The sequence below is a fragment of the Triturus cristatus genome, chromosome 8 (genome assembly GCF_964204655.1).
Source record: "Triturus cristatus chromosome 8, aTriCri1.1, whole genome shotgun sequence".
Taxonomy (NCBI): Eukaryota; Metazoa; Chordata; class Amphibia; order Caudata; family Salamandridae; genus Triturus; species Triturus cristatus.
The window spans coordinates 146,569,437-146,594,310 of NC_140591.1; the positions used below are offsets into that span (position 1 = coordinate 146,569,437).

Sequence of the window (24,874 nt, forward strand, 5' to 3'; positions counted from 1 at the left end):
TTCTGATGACGGAGTACCTTAGGGCCAATACAGCGCCTAGAGGTTTGATAGTCCGTAACGAACCGTTTATCTTCCAGCACGATAAGACCTTTAAAAGAGATTGGTCTCTTATATCATGGCACTGCACAAGGGACTGGCTTGTCCTGATCATCAAGACAGCCACGTGCCTTACCCAGGAATTGAAGATTGACATACAAAAGATTGAGGTTCAACTGAAGAGCTACCAATCAACCACTGTCCTTAAAAAACGACTTGAAGAATTAAACCAAGAGATGAGTGAATATGAAATCTCACTGAAACAAAGCAAGTATAAGAAATTGAAAAAGGACACTGCAGCTTTCAGTCATGAACAAGTATACCCCTATATTAGGGCTGATTATATCCAACGGAAAACAGGCAGTGATCAGGACACAGACAGCGATCTCTCTGATGCAGCATCCAACGATTCCTATTCTAGTAGAAACAGCGGTTCAAGAAATCAGAGGGGAAGAGGTCAACAACAGAGACCTTACAGACCGAGAGGCAGGGGATGGGGTGGGTATCAAGGACCACCACTATACACCCAATATCCCTTTGGACCTCCACCTATGGGAATACCCTTTCAACATTGGAATCCCGCCCCACAAGACTACAACTACTATGGTCCACCTCCTTTTTTAGGGATGCATTCAGGACCACCACGAGGAAGAAACCGGAGGGGCAACCAGGTCCATTGGAACAGCGACCAAGAGTATCCAACGAGGGTATCAACACGGAGCATGACAGCAGCGTTGAACCAACCATCGACCAGTCGAAAGGACAACTAGTGGTTAATCTTTCAACCATTACCCTAACCCATCATCAAACGGCAGCTTTGAAGAAAGGATTGGGTTTCGTGCCCACCAACAGAGTAGATAAATTCAAACTCTGCCTGGAAATTAAAGAGTTAATGCGTAAGCTTAAACTCAAAGTCTTTTTCTCTGATCAAATTACAGTCCCCACCCAGTCATCTGATACGGGATTGAGATCAAAGTCCACATTTACCCCGGTGGATTCTACTTTACCCATCGAACTGCCAACTTTCGAGAAAGCAGTTATGGAGGATCTTAACAACGTACTCCAGAAGGACCATAAGACATTCCAGAATATGACTAGAGCAGAGAAAGAAGCTCTACAACAACTAGCCAACAACATGGATATTACCATTAAGCCAGCCGACAAAGGCGGAGCCACGGTCATACAGACAACCACTAACTATGATAACGAGTGCAGGAGACTACTGGGTGATCAGAGGAACTATGAAATCCTTAATGATGACCCCACCGAGAGTATTCGGGTTCACATTGTGGGGATAGTGGAAGAGGCCACTGCACATGATTGGATCACTAGAAAAGAGGCTGACTTCCTAGTTCAGAAGGCACCCAGAACTCCCTACTTCTACACGATCCCCAAAATCCATAAAAACCTGGACCATCCTCCTGGACGCCCTATTGTATCTGGGATTGGTTCAATAATAGAGCCTTTGTCGAAATTTGCGGATGCATTTCTTCGACCACTAGTCCAAGGGACGGACACTTATTTGAAAGATACAAAAGCAGTCTTACAACTCCTTGAAGGTCTTACGTTTGATCCAGCACAACACCTGCTAATTGGATTGGATGTGGAGAGCCTCTATACTAGCTTACCGCATGATGACACCTTGGATATCATAGAGGAGGTTCTTTTCTCTACAACATGGAACTATCACACTCCCCGCAATCTAGTGTTGGAATGCATTACCCTGGCCCTCAAGAAGAATTTTTTTCTGTACCAGGATGTGCACTATCTACAAAAACACGGTACCAGCATGGGTAGTACCTTTGCGCCGAGCCTAGCGGGATTATATGTTCATCACCTGGAGTCCCAGAGGATACTCAATCCACATAACCCGTTTTATCAGAACATCATTCTGTGGAAACGTTACATTGATGACGTCTTAGTGATTTGGAAAGGGGACTCTGATTCAGTTACCACCTTTATGAATTGGTTGAATGAACAGAATGCCTTTCTTAAATTCACATACACATCATCTAACAATAACCTAATATTCCTCGATCTTAACATCTACGCAGATGAAGGCAGATTAAAATCCAGTACACATTTCAAACCAACGGCCAAAAACTGCCTACTGCTATATGATAGTTTCCACCCCAGGCACCTTCGGGACAATCTCCCCTATGGCCAGTTCCTGCGTTTACGGAGGAATTGTTCAGAAATGACGGACTTCACGACCCAGGCTAAAGATCTGGAGAAGAAATTGTTAGACCGGCATTATCCAGAGTCAATTGTTAAAAAAGGATTCAAGAGAGCAAGAAACAACAATAGGGATTCTCTTTTAGAGAACCGGATACCACAGGAAGAAGAGATTAGACCTATTTGTGTCACAACCTACAACACACATTCTAACCAAGTATCCAAGATCATCAATAAGAATTGGAAAATTCTGAATTGTGGCGGCTTAAACCTACCGAAACCCATGTTCTCCCATAAGAGGGGCAGAAATTTAAAAGACATTTTGGTTCACACCAGACCACGTAAACCACCTGTCCAACAGATCACAAGAAGTATTCAACCACCTGTCAAAGGACATCATCCATGCGGCATGTGCAGTACTTGCACTCTAACTGAAAAGAGTACCAACATCACTTTCGCCAACGGTACTGTCTGGGAACAGAGAAAATTCACCAATTGCAACAGCAAACATGTTGTGTACCTATCACCTGCCCCTGTAAGATGGAATATGTGGGTATGACCACCAGACAAGTGAAAATTCGAATTGGCGAACATAGGAGTAATATTCGCTGTAAGAAAAGCACTACAAAGATGACAACCCATTTTTTGACTGAGAACCATGGGGTCAATGACCTAAGATGGACGGTCATAGAACAACTGCAGACCGAACATGGACTCTTTGAAAAAGAACAACGCTGGGTGTTCCGTCTGGGCACACATGTGATGGGTCTGAATGATGACATACCATGGTCACAGTTGACATAGTACCATATCTCTCTCCCATTTATGTCTACCGACACATGCCTTTCTTCGGTACCTCCTTTTATGTATGACTTACCAAATCAGAAGCAGCAACTCCTTTTTGGTACAACTCACAGATATACTGACATCATAGGTATTTTTTATAATTTTTTATGACACCTGTACCATTATTTGGTATAAAGCCTTCTTCCTTATTTTTGTCAGTATAACTTTTCTTTCTGTTTTAGCATAGGACCCTGTGGGCTTTAAGTATTACTACCTACTCTTTTAGACCTCAAGTATGAATGTGCCATCCCTAACTTACCCCACACCGGGACCTCACTCTTACTGTCAATATTGCCCGCATTTATCTTCCGTTTATAGCAATAGCTGTTACCGTACCTTCTTACGATTGTGGTACGCGTGGGATGCCCCTGGTGTCTAAATCTTTATTCTCTCTTACTGTTAATATTACCCGCATTCGCCTTCCGTTCATAACGATTGCAGTCACTGTACCCTCTTACGATTGTGGTACGCGAGGGATGCCTCTAGTGTTTATATCTTTATTTTGTTCATTGAAACGAGATATTTTGCAACAACGGGCGGTTATGCCTACGATGTGTATACAGGAAATCCTATTCCGATGACTCACATCGGGTCCTCACTTCCGGTTGACGGGATTTTTCCACTCGATCAGGTCTAGTCTTCCGTCTATCCCTGAACCGGAAGCCTTTGTAGTACACCAGGTGCAGCGAGTTTTCCCCGTAATTCAACAATAGCTGGCTTTATTTAAATTGAGCACTTTAGAACTTTTTCCGCATATCGACGGAACCTCGGGATGGATGCACATTAAGCTATTGGCAGTTTAAGGATACGTGAGTACGGCAAAGCCGCTCGAGGATACCGGACACGGCATTTCTCAAGGAGTATTCAGGAGATAACAGCCATTTCTCCTTTTCCATTCTCTTTCCAGCATTGAGTCTCCTTATTGTTTTCTCCACCCGCCCTAAGGTTCATGAGGCAACACCTCACGTACACTTAAGTATGTATTCAATACACCACTGGGTCTATCTCTATTTTAGAGTATAGTCCACGCATTTTATAGAGTGTGTGTTTTCTGTTATCTGTTTGTAGTGTCTTGTATGTCTCTATTTTCTTGCAGGTCACCGCACCTTTTTCTGCAACAGTTAAGAGTTATGGCTAACTATCACGTTTTTGTCACGTTTGTGGCACACCTCTTATGTTTGCAGGTATAATGACTATTTTTCCTGGGAAACTAAACGAGTACTTGTCTTTATTTTCTCCTCTACAGAACATATACGCATACCATTAGGTACTGTATTTTTCGCATGACCAATTGCATTTTCTCACTTATGTTTATAGTATTTTCATAAGTGCATACCTTTTCACATAGGAGGGATCTCAGCCCTGTCCTGATGAAGATGCTTTGCATCGAAACATGTTGACAACATACTAGGAGTAACCGCACATTGAGTAGGAAGTCTCCGCACCACCTTTTTACTAGTACCAGCCCCCCTCGACTTATTAAAGTTTTTTTGTCCTAAGGGGCCAGGTCCTTTTTCATCTCACATTCACATTTACCCCAGACCCTCCCATTGCACTACACATAGCACTTTATCATCAGAGCTCCCACGTATTCGTAGGTCGTAGCACGCCCCGTCCCGCAGCGGGGCGGGAAGACCCCTATGATGAAGCACGACACCATGGGTCATTCTTGGTGTGTGAGGGGTATTTAAACAACTTTGTGTGTGTCCAACCATTGTGGGACACCTACACCCATTTATCCCCGTTTCTTTGAACCCAGGTTTTTTGAATTTCCATTTTTCCCTAAAGAGATGGATCCTTATGTTTAATAATTAGTCTGTAAAGCAGCCTTTCTTTTCCCGACGGTTTTCCTGGCTGTTGTTTCCAAAAGAGAAACATTATCCCTGCATTTGAATCTTGTATAGCCGCCCACTGTGAAGCGTGAAGACAGCGATTCTGATGAAAAAAAACAATGCGTGCGCCTCGCGCTAAAGGAGGAGGCAGCAGGGGGAGGGGAGAGAGGAGGGGGCCTGCGCCTGTTTCCCTTGTGGGAGCGAGCAGGGGCACCATATGTTTGCAAGTTAATTACAAACATATGGTGTCAAAGCTCGCTCCTGCAAGGGAATCGCCAAACGTACACGCATTGCCATTGAAAGCAATGCAATGCATGCACGTTTTTGGCTGAAAAGGCAAATCGATGGCTAAAGGTCTTTTTCCTATGCAACGCATGCACGCTGCGTAGGCGAGACCTAAAAAGCAAGGGACTCTGGGCCCTGAGTGGGTCAAAATGTAAACGGCGCACCCACATTTAAAACAATCAACAAACGGAAAGCAATTTTGCCTTCTGCTGAGCCCCGCTCGGAACTCATGGCTCGCCAGGCTGGTGTTAGAGCTCCCCCCCCTCCCCCATCATATATCAACGCCCATTACAACGTTTTTCATGCTGCATCAGGCACTTTCACTCCATGTTCTGTTGGGTGCCTACATTGTACGTCATCACACACAGACCTCCGTATACCTGTGATAGAAAAGAAACGGAAAACAATACAACAAATCAGTGGCCATGTTTGTGAGTAATAACTCCATTGAAAATAAACGTGGTGGAGAAAAACAAATGCAATTTTTATTCAAATCAGGAGGATTTGTCTAGAATAAGTATTTTATATTCAAGTATTGAAGGCGTAGGAAACTACCAGACTCTCAGAACGTAAAATAAGTTTCATCTTTGTCCTTTGAAAATGTAATTTTCAGTTTCGTGGCTTTCTTCTTTTCGAAAAAACAACAACTCTAGAAGTTCATGGTGGCCGTCTTGCTTGACAATTTTGCTGGGAATCCAAACAAGCATGTCAGCATTGATCTTCGAGTGCCACGTTAATAAGGTCCTGAAGTTCAGCCAAAGAAGTAGACTGCTGCCAAATTACTGATGCTTATTGGAAAACGAACACGAAGGGGAGGGGGCGCGAGAAGGCATCGGACTGTGGGAGGGAGGGGGGGAGGCATCAGACTGCAGGGGGGAGGGAGGGCACAGAAGAAAGTAGACTGTGCTGTGAAGGGCCAGTAGCCATTGAAGGACACAAATGACTGACATGGCTGTCATGGGGAGGAACTAACAATCTTCAAACCAATCGGAAGACAGCATTTATAACCTAAGCCAATGAAAAAGATGGGCCGGAGAGTGGGCGGAGCTTTCACCATGCTTCCACAATATAGTGTATACTGCATGCCTCGCAAAGCCATGGCAGCACATTTGCGCTGCAACGCTAGGCGAGATTTAAAAAGGAATACTTCTGAATTTAAGATAGCAAGAGGCACACGTCAAGTAACACAGAATCTAATGGCTGCTAAACTAGGGGTAATTTTAAGTAGTCTGTGGGAGATTTGTGCAGTCAATATTCATGTATGAGGTTTACTTTAATATCTGAACATGAAAATGTATGCATGTCTCAGTGTCTCTTGCAAAATATAACCTAATCTCAAAAACTGTTTGTAATCGCAGATGATTTTATCTTTTTGTTAACTACTAAACTAGATAGCATAGTAAACTATTTTATTAGACTGTGGTAATGTAATTATGATGTCTATTTTATGAGTGAGTGAAGGTAAAATAATGTTTTTGCAGTCCACTAGCCCACAGGAAAGGGTGTGTATGGCTATAAAATTCAGACCTTTTGCAATTACACTTGCATCCCACATGAGGACTGCTGCATGTCTGGGCAGACAGGTGTATTTGGATTCGTTGTACTTATGTATGACCCTTTCAGATTCCTAATTGGCTGAGGTGGCTGGGAGTGTCCGAGGTGAATACATGTGAAATTGGAAACAGTGCCCCCCAATCACCCCCATGATTATTTTCTTTACTGTGCTACTTTGTGTGCTGGTCTCCCTCCTTTTTTTCTCTCTAGGTCCAAAAGAAAGCTTTTCTTGCTACTCTCAGATCCAACTGTAATTTAAACCCTTTAGAGAGACAAAGTGCAGCTCTTTCCTTGGGCTACTGTCAGGGCAGAGCTATCTCCTGGTCAGGTAGATTTGGAAAGGGATGAATCTTAATATGTCCAAGAAGAGATAATTCTAGTGCTTTACCACGGAAACTTGTGGGTGGGGCTATAATGTGTGCTGCTTCTTCCTACATGGGTTGGTGATTGTATTTATTCAATTAAGTTTGTTGGGTGTGGACTCTGGGTTGTAGTGATTTCCAAAGCAACATGACCTCTATCGTAAATTGTAGTCAGTTCTGCATTTCAGCAACAGGGTTTACACTCTCCTGTGTCATAGAATGTACCATCACAGTATCGGCACAACTTACAAGCAACGGAAGGGCTCAGTATGCCATTCCTTATTGAAAATAGAGCACGGATCCACTGTCCGCTATTACTTAATAATTGAAGCACCAGTTCTTGACCACATTCCAGAGCACTCAGATATACAAGATAAAGGAGGTGACTTCATACAAGGGCAAGTAGCTGCTCGAGAGCAGTTAGATTTTAGTCGGATGAGAGTGAGATTCCCAAGCTGTCATTCTCAGTTGGTGTCCCTAGGTTATTCCTTCAGGGCACTGTTCATCTGAGTGTCTGTAGTTTGAGAAGTCTAACCTCAGGTGTAGGTCAAGAACAATCCAGTATTTGGGATCATCAGGTACTCCCAGTGAACCACAACATTCTATTTTCCATTGAAAGATCACTAGTGGATCAGATGACTGGCAAGGATTAGAGATTCTGGGCGGTGCTGCCATGAGGAGTCAGCATTTGATGTTTGTTCCAATGAACTGGTAAATGGTGCACAGTGTCTTAAGCCTGATCTTTAGCTCAACTGGGAGCCACATTACAGTAGACGTTTCAGACACAAAGGGGCAATCCAATATTCCCTTGAGGGTTTTGGGTGAATATCACATAACAGTTAAGGATGCCAGCAGAGGATTTGTTCAAACACATACACTTATACATACATTCATAAATCTTTCAGTATGTCATAGCTTGACATCGCAAACTTAATTGAAGGTTCTTTTCAAGTGAAGTAAAGAGAAAACAAATCTCAAGAGCAGGTGTGTATATTCATAATTTTTATATTGAAAGATATAATTCTTATTATATACAATAACAGCCGTTCACAAAAATAGATCTCATGACACATTGACAATGGTCATTAATAGATTGTATGCACATTTTAGTTCCATATGACAATGTATCTACCGGCCACTTCCTATATACACAAATTGAGCTTGTCACGTACAAGATACTGGGCTATAGATCACATGTTTAACAATGACTAAGAAGGAAGTTGGGTTGTGCGTCAACGCTTCGGTCTCGGTCTTTACATATCAGTGAGACCATCTTCAGGACTGTGGGTATTTCAAGATGATAAAAGACCACTCTCTAAAGGCTCAATAGTGAAGGGTTGACTGGGACTGTGAATGCGTGCTCAAAATGACTTTGTCATGGTCTGGCATGACCAGATAGCCACAGTTAGCGCTTTGTGCTTTTTGGCACTATTTTTTTTTTTTTATAATTCTTTTTATTAACAAAAAAAGGGAACAAAACGGTCACTTCACATTTTTAGGTCATTAGGGTTACAGTGGTTCAGCCGTTGATCATAGGACAGTCCTGTAATGCCATATGTTACAAGAGAATAAAAGAAAACATGTTCATGATCATAATGTCAGTGGGATAACATTTCTTCAAGGGGCGAAGAGATTGGGGGCTCACAGATATTACCTCGATACACATTCCAGGGAGACCAGATCATCACCCAGCTCTTGGGGCAACCTCTCGAAACATATACTGTCTTCTCCTGCAGCATGCACCAGTCCATGTCCCTCTTCCATGCCCCAAGCTGTGGCGGTGCCTCCGCCCCCCACAGGCGGGCAATGTTACGTTTTGCCACTGCAAGCCCCAGTGTTGCCCACTTTTTGCCCTTTGCCGGCAGGTCCGTGGGCTCCCAGATATTTAAGAGGCATCGTTTAACTTCGGGCCGCAACCTAACCCCCCACACCTCACTTATACAGTCATGTATCTTTGCCCAGTATGTTTGAACCCGTGGGCATTCCCATACTATGTGAAAAAAGGTCCCCCTGTCCCCACACCGCCTCCGACAAAGCCCGTCTGCACTCCTCCCCATCAACTCCAGTCTGGTGACTGAGACATACACCCGATGCAGTATTTTGAGTTGGATCAGGCGCAGTTTTGCCGAAATCGCCACTTCCTTAGGGGAGGAGAGTGCTTCCCTCCACTCCTCCTCGTCAATTTCCAGGCCGTCCGCCTCCCACCTCCCCTTGAGGGGCCCCAGTGGGTCCGGGGAGTGGTGTACAAGTTTTTTGTAGGTGAGGGATATTGCCCTCTCCGGAAAATGACCGTCTAGTAGTCTATCCTCTAGAGGGGAGGATTCCGGGAGTAGCGCCCCCGGCGGAATGTTGGATTGGAGAGAGTGTCGGACCTGCATATATCGGAAGTATTCCTTGTGTGCCAATTCGTGTGACTGTTGTTTTTGGCACTATTTTGACTTAAATCTTTAAATTTGCATATCTCTGTTCCTTCTAATTGAATTGTTATCATTTTTGCCTTAAATAATTGATTACATTGCACCCTATTGTTCTAAATTGGTGTGGGGTTTTTCTTATGTTGTATTATCCCTTTATTAGTGTTTGAAGTGTTGTGGAAATACTTCATACATAGCCTCTATGTTAAGCCTGACTGCTTTGTGCCAAGGTACCAGAGGGTTAAGCACAGGTTAATTTTGGAGTTTGCTTATGTTTCACTCTGACAGAGGTTGTGGGTCCTGCCCCCCAGCCAGTAACCCAATTTTTAACAGCCACACAGTGCTTAATTTTAGCTGGCGATTGCAGTTCGGCCACTCCAGTACCACTGGCTGTGATCCAGAGAACGAGAGAGAAAAACCCAAAAGATGGAAAGAATGAGGAAGAGAAAGACAGGAAAAACAGTGACAAAGGGAGAACAAAGTCCTGCAAGAGTGAGATAAAGGTGCAAGGATTGTCTGGTGATAGATTAAAGCGGCAAAAGGTAGAATCAACACATCGCTGCCTCGGTATTTAGCACCCTGACAATCTATAGTGCCAGTCGCAAGCTTTCGGTGCAAAACTTTGCCCCTATACTTGCTGTGCACCTGCATGCATTTCTAAGAATATCAGAGTGGGCATGTATTATCAACCCAGGAACTAAATAAGAAGCAACGGATAGGCCAGGTACCAGCACATGTATGGGCATACATTGAAGGAGCAGAAAACCTGGAGGTCTATGAATATAACCGAGTAGTGTGCTGCTCCCCCACAGCCCCCCATCTCTGTATGCTACACAGGGGTTACATACACCCACTGTAGCACGGCTCCCGTCTCTGGGGGCGGCTGCTCAAAGAAGACAGAATAAAACACGAGGGCATCCTGCTGATCTCAGAATATAACAATGCACTTGGACCCCCTGCAGCCCACAAAACACAGAGACACCCCGAGCACACCCTCTCCACCGAGTGCAGCGGCTGCCACCTGACCCACCCCCACCACACAGGTGTCCCTTCTTAAGTAGGAGCTGCCAGGATGACACATGCTGTCCGCCCGCTGCATTGCCAAGCCCCTGGTGTACACCAAGCTACATTCAGTGGGTATGAAAGGATGGGCATAGGTCAGGCTGGAGGCCAGTGGGCTTGGTTAACTGTCTGCACAGCAGTCCTCAGCCCTGAGCCCTGAGGTACTGTAAGTGCTTGTAGTTATGCTGGGCACGTGATGCAGGTGGGCTTTGATGACTGGAGCCTCACCTACACTGTAAACACGTATGACCATATGAACTCAGCCGGCTGCTTTGTAACAGGAGGCATTATCCAGTTACAAAGCAGCTGCAGTTCATATCCTGAAGCAGCAGCCCCGCCCATGTCTGTGCCTGCCTTGCCTCACAGGCTGGCAGCCCCCTGGTCGACCCTTGTCACCCTCTGCCTCTACCCCATGGTTGGAAGAGGAACCGAAGCAGGCCGGCAGGCGCTTAAAACAGAAAGTAAATACATCTCAAGTAACTCTGCCGACGTGGGTCTGACCGGGCCCCAGGGCCCCGGTGCACTGCACCGGCTGCACCACTGGTAGCTGCGCCCCTGGGAGTGAACTCTATTGGTGCATGGAACGGTATGCAAGCTAGTCATCTCTGTGTCTGTGCGCCTGGCTGCCATAATGTCCAATGCAACTCACCTTGTTTGCTGTTCTCGTTTTTTGTTCCAGCAAAAAAATACACGTTGTATGCAAGGAGTGGCCAGGAGATTGCTATTGACTGCTCAACTACACCGATCTCCCAGCTATCAACGAGGATCTGGAGGATAGCAACGCACAATATAAACTACTGCCTTATGTCATTCCGAGCTGATACGGGAACATTTTTTACAAACTGCAGTGGGCACCTAGGATGGAAGCCTGGAAATGAAGCTTTCTCTGTTCTCCTTATAAATCCAGTTGGAATAAAGGATGACGGGATGTATATCTGTGAAACTACAAATACAACTGGCTTATACATCAGCGTCATTATGATGAATGTACAAGGTAAGACTGATGTCAACCAGACAGACCTACAACTGACTCTCTCTTGGGCTACCATTCTAGGTTAGAGCTAGTGTTGGAGCGCATGTGGACGAACACAGGGGGCTCTGGTGGCCAGCAGGTTTGGGGGAACACTTAAAGGAGGGTGGGGGGGGGGGCTGATGCTACATGCAGGTGAAGAGACCGGATAGCAGTCGAGGTAGAGGAGGTGGTGGCACCGGGTGGGACTGGAGGAAGCACCGGGTGCAAGAACTCCATGAGGAGCAGTGAGCAGCTACCACTGGGTGGAGGCAGAAGGAACAGTGATGAGTAGAGGGTTGCAGTGCTTAACTTGAGCAGGTGGGGCCCACTGGCATCTGTTTCTGGGCACCAGCACCTATTTTTCCTCATCAGACTTTGACCCAGATCAAGAGAGAGAAAAACACACAAGGGGGAAGAAGGAGGAAGACAAAGATGGATAAAGAACGACAAAGGGAGAAAGCCATAACTAAAAAGAACGTGCTGGAGTGAATTTGATGGGCAGGTAGTGTCTGGTCATGGATTAAAGATTATTAAAGATGCATGAGGGGGAATCAAGACTTCGCAGCCTTGGTATTTGCCACCAGGGTCTTCTGCAGCGCTGGCGGCAGCTACCAAGCACAGGTTTGGGGCCCAACACTTATTTTACAAATTAAGCACTGGAGGGCTGTCTGGACAGAAGAAAGCAGCAGACATGAACTTTGTTAGGAGGGGCTTTGGCAGCAATCAGAGCGAGCAGGTGGAGAGCCTGGGCACTGGTATAGAGGAAGGGGGCACCAGAGGAGGTGCAGCAAGACCAGAGGAAGCACAGTTTGTCAGTACTAGAGAAAGGGGCATGGGAAGTGGGAAGCCCACAGGCAGATCCTAGAAGAGGAGCTGCACAGGCCTCCCACAAACAGATGACATGATAACTGTTCTCTAAGAGAATGGTAGGCCAAGCAACCGAAGACCTATGCAGGTAATCTCGAAAGACTGCTTGAACATGCCTGGTTCATATCTGTGCACCAGGAGCCAGTGCTAGGCTGCAGACAGTGCATGTAGATCAAGCATGTTGTTAAACACATACAGGCAACTTAAGAGATCTACAACCCACTCTCGTATCACATATGGAGCTTGTATTGTATATGTTATTCAATATTTGTATAGCGCTTCCCACCCCTGAGTAGGTCACAAAAGCACTTGTCCATGAGGGTAGCATGCAGCATCGCGTGGGTGTGTGCTTGGAAGAGTGTTGTCTTTGAGCCTGTGTCGGAAATGTTTCCAGGTCCTGCGTTTTTGACCACCGAGGTGCAGTTATCGTGTCATGAAATGCAGCATTTACAGGTGTGATGGATGAGATCTTACAGCGCTTAGAGGTGTGATGGATGAGATCTTAACCTTAGCCCTGCAGCTGGCTCAGAGTAAAGCTTTTGGGGAACATCAGCACATGACATGTCACGCTCCAACCGCACTCCCATGGCACTGCCAAAGATGAGGTGAAGGGTGTGTCTGGACATGCACACAACAGATTTAGAATAAAATATTCTCCTAATTCTTCCAGCTTAATCTGCAAAACAAAAACAAAAATATGAAGAAAATATTCCCGAAATCTGTGAAGAAAGAATTTGTGGGAAGAATCACAAACGTTGGGGCATATTCTCAAGGAGCTATCGGCGAGTTAACGGCACTTTACCGCACCCAAAGTTGCGATAAATTTATTGCCCCATTTACAAGCCGTTGCAAACAGCCCATAACACCAGTTTACCCGCAATAGCAGCTGCAAAAAACATCGCCACAGATGACCCGGCAACTATCGCTAATGAGATGCAGAGTAGGCGTTCCCGTGCCAAAAGCCGTGACAACACCACTGCGCAACCTTCTCAACGACCAGCCAGATCGGCGAAAAGACCACAAAACATGAAATAAGGCGCGGTAGCAGCAGAAAATTAGCACCTGCTTTGACCTGGTGTAAAGTCGGACGGCAGCCTGCACCACAAAAGGGAGCCCTGCCCAAACCCATACCTGAAGAACAACAGATGCCATGGAGCCACTGAACATGCGGGCCGGACACCCAAGAGGGCCCCAACACCCATTCCACCACCCCCCGAATGGCCCACCGCCACCCACCTGGAACAACACTGAGGCAGCGCAGACAAAGACAGCGACCCTCCGAAAAAGCACCAATCTCACAGACCCAACACCAGAGAATGTCATTGCCCACTACATGCTCAAAGGGACAACCCTCCTCCGCATCCTGACCACCATTGCCCACAGACTGACGGTACCAACACAGCAAACAACCAACATCCCACCGCAGACAAAGCTGCTGGCCGTGCTGCACGTGTTGACCTCTGGTACCCTCCAACCAACATCCGCCTGAGATGGAGGAGTCACACAGCCAGGGCAATCCAAGTCCCTCACAACGGTCATGGATGACACCATCAGCTTGGTACCCCACTATCTATACTCCCCACACACTGCGCAGGAACAGCCAAAGACCAAGCAAGGCGTGTACGCCACAGCTGGCTTCCCGCTCGTGTCAGGGGGCAAATGACTGCACGCATGTCTTACTAGTGACCCCTGGCAACACTGCACACAATAAGCGCAACAGAAAGCGCACGTATCCCACCAATGTGCAGACAATAGTGGACCACCAGGGAATCTCCGCCAATGCCGCCGTCAACCACCCAGACAGTGTGCAGGATTCCTACACCTTCCGACAATCTATCATCAACCTGTGCCACCAGGATGGCACCCACAGAAATGCACTGCTCATTGGCCAATACCAAATGCACACACCACACACCTCAACTCCACAATCATGCAACACACAACACAGGAAATGCACACGTCACAAGCTCACATACAACATGCACACCCACCAGACACTACAGCACTACTCACTGTGGGAACATGGGCCAGCCATGTACATTAGCCATCAACGGCATGGCACCTCGGCCACACAATAGCAGAATGTCGGAAGAGGTGGGGACCAGGCATGTGCGAAGGAGGCAAATGACTGATGAATGAGACTGTACACAATGCCAAGTGTAGCGTGGAATTGCTGGCCAGACTGCAGAATGCAGACCACACACATATCCATGTAGACACACACCGCTGGTGTTTAGAGGATAGTGGACAGTGGACACAACCATGTCACCCCAGCCAGTGGGGAAGATCGTGGAAATGTAGCTTGTTGCATCCCCCCCCCCCCCGTAAGCTTGGGCGGAGTGGGCTGGCCTGGCGTACGCCAGGCCAGCGTAGGGGTGTGAATAAAAGCCACGTAACTCTGGGCGTGGTCCTCTTCTGGAATGCCCAAAGTCTCTGCCATGGCGACACCTCTCACCCCGCCATGAGGCTGACGCCGTGAGCGGTGTGCCAGCGATCCTGTGCGCCAGCTGCACCCCGGGACGCTGGTCCCCGAACCAGTCCTGTCCACCCCTGCGCACCCAGGCCTCAATGCCCACCTGCCAACACCGGCATGTGTTGAAGAGGGCCCACCACGTGCCGGTGCAATCGCCAAGCCTGAGGCCTGCGACCTTGGCAGCCTCCTCAGACCATCACGGCCTCCGCAACACAGGCCCACAGTACTCCTTTCTCATTGACGTACCCCACCGGCATGCACAGCGGACAAGTAGGTCACACATTTGGAACTGAGTCTTCATTGCACCATGGCAGAGCACATTAATTATGGCTGAGTGTATGTCACTATACACCCTTCGATGTGGTGCCACAAGGTCTTAGTAGTACATCACAACCACAAGATTCTGTGGGCCCACGCGGACTACTGCTCTCGGCCTACGCTGCGCTCGAGTAGGTAACAGAATTGGAACTGAACATCGATTATTCAAAGGCAGAGTACATATCATTGCACGCAAGGAGAGGCGTGGCTGTGGCCCACTGCTGACCGCTGCCTCCGGCCTACACTGCGGTCCAGTAAGTCACAGAGTCTTGATTTGACAATGCCGGAGTTCATATCAGTGTACCGGCATCATCGCAGACTGCATCCCCTCTCAGCCCCGGTGCCACTAAGTCTGTTCTCTGACATTCATGGACACTCTCTGGTCGTACATTGGTGGCGTCTGAGTCTATGGACTAGGGGGTAGTTTTCAGCCTCATGCAGCTGATACCGAATTGGTGGTGGCAATGAGGCTGTCGCTTTCCACTCCTCCATTTGCTGCTTCTGGATAGCTTCTGCCCTCTGCATCATGCCCTGGAGGACACCTTCCACTGTCCCCCGCAACCCTCCGCCACATTCACCTTCAACATCGACGAGGACCCGCTCAGTCCGCGTTACCCTAACCCAGTGCACCGCAAGTCACCGTCCCGTGGCGGGGTGCCTGTGCCAGCCGCTGTGCATTCGGAGCCACTAACTCTGTGCTGGTCAGGTCAGGGACCCCTTCTTCTGAGATATTGGATGGCCTCTGAGGCGATGGCCTTGAGTTCATCAACGCCATGTGTCTGTGGCCCTGCGATGTCTGCTGCCTCTGGCCTCAACTGCGGCCCTCCAGGGCTCACACATCAAATCGAGTCCTGACCGGCCTGGATGTCGCATCACAGTAGGAGGCACATGCACCACTGCCAGGACCAACTCCAACCGCCAACGGCCAGTGTCGAAACGGTCATACTGGCGGACTGACTGAGTTGCTCGCACCTGTCGTGGATGCCATCTTCTGCCTCATCCACTGCTCAGCACTCCAGGTGCCACTAACTCAGTGCACCATGAATCATCGTCCATTAATGTTTTGGTTATGTGCTGTGGAGAGCCCACGCAGCAATGTCACCTCAGGCAGTGTGGGAGACGTGAGACGACGATGAGGAAGATGATGGAGGTGTGACACCCCCCCCACTGCACCTGCATCAGGAATGTCCCGAAGGGACACAATCCTAGACATTTTCTTCACATGAGCGCGCTCAGCTCTAGTGCCCCAACCTCAGCGAACTACAACTCACAGAGACGTCATTGTGTGACCTCTGGACTTGCTCCGCCTACCTCCATGATGCTCCGGAGTTGTCCCTGTAATACTGGTGTTGTGTGTTTCCGTATTCATGGTCTTTCCTGTTGTATTTGTTGCTAGCACCAGCAACTCCCTGGGGGCTGGCTTGCACTCACCCCACACACATCAAGCACAGGCGTCACTGTCCATGTGACCCAGCCAATAAAGGATCCGGGCACAGGTGCCCATAGGCATATAAACCATCTTCGTGTGGTCATGATGTGTGCACGAGGGCCCTGGGCCCTACAACATTACATTGTGCTGTGTACAGCTGGCGCAAACCATGTCATCGCAGGCAGCAGGTTAGAGCTTGGAGATGTAGCTTTGTCGTCAGCCACTCGATACGTAAGAGGGGTGTACTGGGCCATCGTACGGAGGACCATCGTGGGTGTGTGGATGGTATTTACGGGGCTCTGTGCGTAGTTCAGTACAGTGAATGTGTAAATGCATGTGTCTCTGTCGCAGCGTGGGTCTCCTTTGTGAGGTGTAGGTGGTCCCTGATGGGACTTCGACACCCCGTATGTGAGGTAGTTCGGCTTCTATGCGCTCTGATCCCACCTGCACCTGTTCAGCCACCTCCTTTTGGCATTCTGACACCTAGCCTTGGAATGCGATGTGTGCCTCTGTGAAGTGTTGTGAGCCAGCCGTGGTGGCGGGTGCTTCCTGCTCTGTGATCTGTGGAGGGGCTGGGATCTTCTCTATGTAGCTTGGCTGCCCTGCTCCTGGGGGTGGGTTGCCTGAGATGTCCATGAGCTGTTGTAGAGCGTCGGTGTCGAAGGTGTGGTGGTCGTCTCCGGCATCACTGATGGGTTGTCTGGTCTGACCTGCTGGAGGTGTTTTTTGTCCCTTTGCAATGTGAAATGGAGATGCATGTTGACATTGTGTTGACATTTATGTTGGCGCATTGTTCTCGTTGATATGCAGACTTTGTGACAATGTACATTGTGACTGTTTGGGCGGTGCTGGCAATTTGAGGGGGGACAGTGGACATTTGGACTACATGACGGATGTGAGGTTGTATCCGTACATATGCATCTCACAGTTCCCTGCTCTGTCAAATGTGATTGGCCTGTTTTTGCGCATGATCGGACCCTGTTGTGTCCCCTTTTCTGCAGTGTCGGTGTTGCACTTTGTGCCACATTGTCATGGGATGTGCTGTGATTGCTATGTGTGTGTGCTGCAGTGTGCCACAGGGATGAGGGACATGATCCTGGGTCATTGTGGGTGTGCAGTGTGGTATACTTAATTGTGCTTGTGTGCCATTGTGCCCACCTCCCCCTGTCCCCCAAGTCCCTGGTCTTTACTCACCCTGTTGTTGTTGCCAGGTCCTCTCGAGCTGTGTCCGTACTCCCACCTCCTTGCACCGTCTCCACACTGATGACTGGCCTCCACTTCCTCCAGCTCCTCCTGTGGCGCAGGACTCCCACCTCCTGTCGCCGTTGCTGCCTTCCTGTTGGCAGCGGCTGTGTGCCTGGTTTAGGTTTTCACGTCCTCCATTGGCCTCCTCGACACTCCGGCTGCATTCAAGGTAGTCTGATTGTGAGTCAGTTGCTGGTAGTGTTCTGTCACCTCTGTGATGCTGATCTTGTTTTCCTGCGGACTGAACCCTGTCTTCTTCTCCCTCTTCTCCTTGGCCTTCCCCGACCCCGTTGTTCCTTGCTGGTGGTCTGTGGGGCTTGTGGGGTTCGCGTTGGCCTCTGAGCTCGGTCAGGGTGCATCCATGTTGCTACGCACTTTGGATTGCTTCTGGAGTGTTGTTTTTGTAGCTTTTATAGTGCATTTTTTCACCAGACGCGTGGGATTTGCAGGCCTGCCACTGGTTTTCATTGCTTTTTGTATCGCAATTGGCCTCATCGCAGCATCTTTTGCGTTCATGTTTCGCATTTTTGCGGCGTGGTATTAATTTTAACGCGGCCATTTGATGCGTTATCTGGTGACTATTGCATGCTACCGCCGTGTTGTGAATACTTAGTTGACACAACATAATTTTCATGCGATAGACTGCGATGTTGAGAGTTGCATTAAGTTACTTTTGCGATGGTTATCACACGTTCTTGAGAATATGCCCCGTTGTCTCATGTTTTGGGATATATTCAAAGTGCACGTACACTGGAGAATCGTGGCCCTGCTGAGGGCAACAGCACAACCAAACCCAAGAATGTTATGTTTTTTATTCAAAGAAAGCATTTTGGTGTGGCTTGAAATGGAATGGACAGTGAAAATAACATACTTTCTAATATCTTAATCTAGTATGCACAAAATAAGACATAAAGTAATAATCTGTTTCTAGTTATTTTACACCAATATTTAGAAAGGAAAAACACATTCTGCCCAAAACATTGTATGGCATACAATATATTGACATCTCCCCAAACACTCCATGTCATAAGGGTGATTTAAACTACTTTCTTTTTTTATTAACTAAAGCACCGTGCGTTATGGTGCTTGCATTTTCATTATGCGATTCAACTTTTGGTCTACATACCCTCCTGTGCTTTGCATCACTGGCTGAAAAATAAACTGGACTGACAGACACTCACTCTACAGATATATGGTGACTTGAAAGCTGTGTTGTAATGCTTTATACTTACATCAATCAGAAACCTCACGGTTTTCAATTCCAGATGAAAGATACATGACCCTTGAACTTTGATTTTAAATCGATTTCTCTTAGATTAGCTTACCTATTTAAAATGGATTTTGCTTAACGTTTTGGTGTGTGTTTGATTTTGAGACCAAATGTATTTTGAAAAACAATGGGGCATATTTAGAAGTTAAGTGACAAAGCGTATTTGTTAAGCCAAGAAGGCTAATGACATGCTCCGTCACTTTAGAAACGCAGGGCTGCACCATATTTACAAGAATATGGTGCAGCCCTGCTTGTCCCCTTGCTCTGGCACTAAATTTAGCTGCCTAGCACCATAGTGCAAGGGTGTCTGTGTTGAGAGGAGTGATTGTTTATGATCACAAATGGCGCATTGTAACTTCTATGAGTGCTGCTCAATGCAGCACACATAGAAGTTGCAAAACGTCATAATGGTTGTTTATGTGCAGGAAGGAACACATTCCTGCACATAAACAATCAATGGCGTTTTGCTGTTTCCATGAGTGCTCCACAACGCAGCACACATGGAAACAGCAAAAACTCTCTGCTACTTACTCGGTCATGAGCCACTTCCTGGATTGTGCCAGTGGTCTGTTTGTAGGTTAGGAAAAAATATATGATCCTTAGGGAATAATGCAAAGAGGCCAAACTGCAGAGACGTTTATGTGTGTCTCTAGTTTTGGATGTTTCCATCACAATGCAACAGGAGTGGGAGCCTCCCCCTTACTTTCAGAAAGCTAAAAAATCTAAAACGCTTCCTCTTTCACCTCTTCCTGACATAATGGCGACAGCTCATTGCAAACTACAGTGCCCAATGCCTCTGTAGAAAAACCTTGCTCCATATGCATGCAGCCCAGCTAAATCAATTGGTTATTCAAGCAGTTTGCATGTATATTTTGTATATCTAATGTTTTATTGTAATTTGTGACTTTTGTTTAGTATGTAAAGCATCCTAATAACTTATGGCCCAAGTGCCCTAAATAAGAATCCTAAACAAATACATTGCAAAGTAATCGATTAGAGGGGAATGACAGATTGATGTGGTGATGACCCCCCAGATGGAGCATCTAACAAATTGAAGGCTGCTTGTTGTTGATTGGTTAGGGCAGACGGATTTCAGCTCTCTACTCTGAGGAAGCCCCTTCTTGCAGCCCCTTCATAGCTGTAAAGCATTCTCATGTGCCTGCTTAGCCTCATCCTTGAATACCTACACAACCAAACAAATGCATATGTGAACCATCGTCCAAAACAGCTCATAAGCAAATAAAAAGCTACTCTCCTTTCACAATTCAAGTGTCCTCAAAGAACATACGTTTTTCCCAAAGTCAATTTTGCAGTTAGATTAATTAGAACCAATTATAATTTGGAGGATATCAGGAAATATCAAGTTGTGGAGCACAGATGACTACAGAGATATAGAAGAAAAGTGCATGCCGTATGTATTTGAATAATATGTGTAGTTTAGGCTAAAAAAACAAAAATTTGCAATGCAATAGGTCTCGCATTTACGCGAGTTTGAGCTATTGGCATTGTAAATGACAATGCCTTTTATTTAAGTTTCAAAAACGAAAACAAAAATAACAAGCATTGGCATAGCCAATAGGTCTCGCCTTTGGGACCTTATAAGTGTTTAGCTATGCAACAGTTGCATAACTAAATACTTATAAGGTCCCAAAAGCGAGACCTATTGGCTATGCAAAGCGGCCGCGGAAGTGAAAGTAATCGCGGTAAAGTGCGGCGCGCGCGCCCGCGCACATTCACTGTAGCTCTATGCTGGCCTGGTAGCACTTTTTGGAGCCCTCTCAATAAGTCTCGCCAGACCAGCGCATGCGCTGGGTCAGGCGAGACCTAAAAAGCATTGTTGTTTGCAATGTCAATAGCGCAAACTCGCGTAAATGCGAGACCTATTGCATTGCAAATGCTTGTTTAAACTACCCAAGGCGCCCAAAAATCCGGGGACAAACAGTAAAGTATGACACTTCCGTGGGCCAAACAAGGCGAATACACTACGTTTAACTGAACAATATTCGTTCCTTCATGAAAAAGAACATATAGATGTGTATTTTAAATGCATAGATGTAAATGAAAAGCTTTTACAATATGTTAGACCTGGCACCTTGGCGTGAGTCTCCCTTCCACTTTTTGTCGCTGTGCCTCATGTGTTTTGCTGGTGTTAGCTGCTCAGAGCACTGTGCCACAGCCAACCAGTGCCACAGTGCAAGTGCTCCCTATTTAAAATGTATAAGTTGGTTGGATTCCATGATTGGCTTATTTGGTTTACTGTCAGACCCCAGTAAAGTGCACCAGGAGTGCCCAGGGCTTGTAAATACAAATGCTGCTGGTGGGCTTGCAGCACTGGTTTTGCCACCCACAGAAGCGGCCTAGTAAAATGTGTCTAAGGTCTGCCATTGCAGAACCTGCGTGCAGTCTGGTACTGTCATGATAACTTGGCAAGTGCACCCACTTCCCAGTCCCTAAACCTTCCCTTAACTTCATATTAGTCACCCCTATGGTAGGCCCAAGGGCAGGGTGCATTGTAAGCATAAGGTAGGACAAGCCCTGATGTGTGTGGCATGTCCTAATAGTGAATTACAGCCATTTTCGTTTTTCACTATTGTAAGGCTACCTGTTCCCATAGGCCAGAATGGGCTGTTAGAATTGTTACATCCTATGATCCTAACAGACCCAGGGAACATGGTAGAAAATCGAGTTTAGTATGCCTGAACTCAGAATAATAAAATACATCTTTTAGTAAAGTTTATTTTAATATTCTGTGTTTGCAAATACCACTTTTAGAAAGTTGGTATTTGCTTGCCTAACCATTTCAGCCCGCCTCTGCTATGATGTGTATCTGCCTGTCTGGTTTGTGTGAGTGACAGGGCTGGGGAAACCCAGAGGGGCAGGGATAGGTAGCCTGGTGGTGAATAGAGAGATTGACATCCAGATGGGTGGGAGGAGTGCACCTGGACTCTGAATAGGGCTGTGCTCTGCCACCACAATGCTGGCTCCACCTCCTGTGGAGTGGCTGATGTCTCTGCCCTGCACCCTGAATAGAAAGTCAGAGTCATGTCAACAAAGTGCTCAGGAACTTGTTTGGACTGGGCAAAGGCCCCTCTACCCCAGAGGAACAAAGGAATTAGGGGTATAAGTATTGGGACCCTGCTCCCAAGAAATTAGATCCTGCTTGACAAGAAGAACCTCTGCCTGAGGAGAAGGAACTGGGAAAGCTGTAAGGAGGAGTACTGTCCCTGACCTGGGGGATTGGCCTGCAGTGGTTGCCTTGCTGCTGGAAGGAGAGGAGAAAGAATACAAAGACTTTATTTCAACTTGTGCTTAAAAGATCTCCAAGGGCTTGTGCTGAGCTTGCCCCCTGAACGAAGTCCCAGGACCAGTGGACTTCACCCCCAACTCCCCAGAGTTCTTTGGAAGTGCCTGCTGCTGTTGTTGGGCCTTCTGAGGGACTGCGTGTCGCAAGGAGCTGGAAGCGCGACTCAAGAAGGAGAAGCGTGCCGCCGTCGGAGCTGTTGTCGTCGCATCTCGCAAAGGGTGTCGCCGCTGCAGCATCGCATCGAGCGGAAGCGTCTCGTATCATTCCGGAAGTGTCTCGCAACGCCGAAGAAGCGTGTCGCCATCGCAGCCATCATAGCTGATGCATTGCACCGCATCAAGAGAAGAGTCTTGCATCGAGGAAGAAGCGTGTCGCCATCGCAGCCATCGTAGTTGTCGCATTGCACTGCATCAAGAAAAGCGCCTCACATCCACGGAGAAGCGTGCAGCCGTCGGAGCTGCTGTCGTCGCATCGCGTAAAGGGTTGACGCCGCTGCAGCATCGCATCGAGCAGAAGCGTCTCGCAAACGTCGGAGAAGAGTGCCGCTGCCAAGGCCGCTGTCGTCGCATCGCATAAAGGGGTGACACCGCTGTAGCTGACGCATCGAGTCGAGTCTTCTCGCAACATCGGAGAAGCGTAACGCATCTGGAAGATCTTCACGTCTTTATTTCTTTGCACCAAAAATTTAATCGCATTAGCATCGTTGCAACACTTTCGTTGCCCTACGTGTCGCATCTCAGGTACATTGACTTAAAGTGTCGCATTTAAGAACTTAAGAGAGCTAAGCAAACTTCTACCATCTAAAGTAACAGTATTGTGTATTTTTGTCGTTTAATGGTCTTGTGGTAACTCTATATAAAGAATCCTTATTTTTAATATAAAAACCTGTGTAGTGTCCATCTGTAGTGTTGTCACTTGGTTACTGTATGTGTTCACAAATGCTTAACCTATAACGCCCTGAGATAAGCCTTGTCTGCTCGCGCCAAGCTACCTAGAGGGTGAGCAGGGGTTATTTTAGGAGTGTAACCCCTTACCCTGACTAGAGGAAAGGTTCCCTGCTTGTCACAAGTACCTACCTGTGCCAACCAGAGAACCCAGATTCTAACATTGGTGGTCAGCGGTGAGGATTCTGGACTTGCATTTGTGACTCATGTACAGTAATTGGTGAACACTACTTAGTGAGTGCAGACCTTAAACGCAACCAATACTTGTTGGTAGATTTCTTTTGGGACTGTCTATTTTTGAGCACTGCCAAGCTTAACCATGGTGGAGAAAGCAGCATCCATAGTCTCTGTTAATACTGAATTTGAATGGGAAGAAGAGAAATTGGATAGCTACACTGCCAAGCAGCTGAAATTCTTCTGCAAGAAATTTAATGTTTCTATAACTGGATGTAAAAACAAGGCAGAGTTCTACAAGGCGCTGAGGGCCTGTGTAGAAGCAAGGAATGCCACTGATGATGATAATGCAGATGATCAGCTGGATGGGCCAGTGGGTCCGAGAGGAAGGAGAACCCCTTCCCCTGCAGGTAGCAGTGTTTCTAGTAAAAGTTTATCTCCAGAGGAGTTGGCAGAAAGGAAGGAAACCAGAGCTCATGAGATAGAGATGGCGAAACTAAATGGACAGCTGGCAATGGAACAAAAAAGGCTGGAAATGGAAGAGAGAAAAAGCCAAATGGAGCATGAGATGAAAATGAGGGAGCTGGAGTTGAAAGCCCAGGGCTTGTGAAGCACTCCCTCTGGTGGCAGCACACCCCCAGTGCAGGTAGAGTCCAGAGTGTACATACCCAAAGATGTAGTGAAGGAATTTTTTAAAAATGATGACATGGGGCAGTTGTTCAAAGCCTACGAAGTAGCCATGTCCTCCCACCGGGTCCCTGAGAAGGATTGGGGAGCGGGGTTGTGGGGGCGGTTCTTGAGTGAAGGGCGGGACACACTGCTAGATTTGCCCTCAGATTCTATAACTCTTACCCCCATATGAAGGATGCTTTAATGGCTAGGTATGGGTTAACCCCTGAAATGTATAGACAGAGGTTCAGGGGTTGCACTAAGATTCCCAATAGTACGTATGTGGAGTATGTGACTTTTTTTTGCAGAGCACTGGATGGTTGGGTGAAGGGTAGCAAGTGTGAGAAGTTGGCCTGGTATATGATGTTCACTAGTTAAAGTGACCACCTTGTACCATGCCAAGCAACCCTTATGGTATGGTTGTAAGTCAACCTTTTCGGACTAGCTGCCCTAGTGGTAGCGTAAGCTAAGCAGTCTTTGAGGCTAAACTCGTTAAAGCGTGTTAAGCAGGCTGTTTTACCAAATGTAACCCCCCTTTATACCAATGAAAGGACACCACACAGATATATATTCAAAATATATATGTATTTATTACTCAAAGTA

The 24,874-nt window shown here is 47.0% G+C and overlaps 1 protein-coding gene across 1 annotated transcript in view; it reads left to right on the forward strand.

The window, feature by feature from the left end:
- The window catches only part of LOC146801704 (cell surface glycoprotein CD200 receptor 1-like), a 268,966-nt gene that overhangs the window by 97,703 nt on the left and 146,389 nt on the right, over window positions 1-24,874 (forward strand). The window contains exon 2 of the mRNA XM_085623711.1: window positions 11,246-11,560. Within this exon, the coding sequence (XP_085479837.1) occupies window positions 11,246-11,560 (315 nt within the window). The remainder of the gene's footprint in view (window positions 1-11,245; window positions 11,561-24,874) is intronic.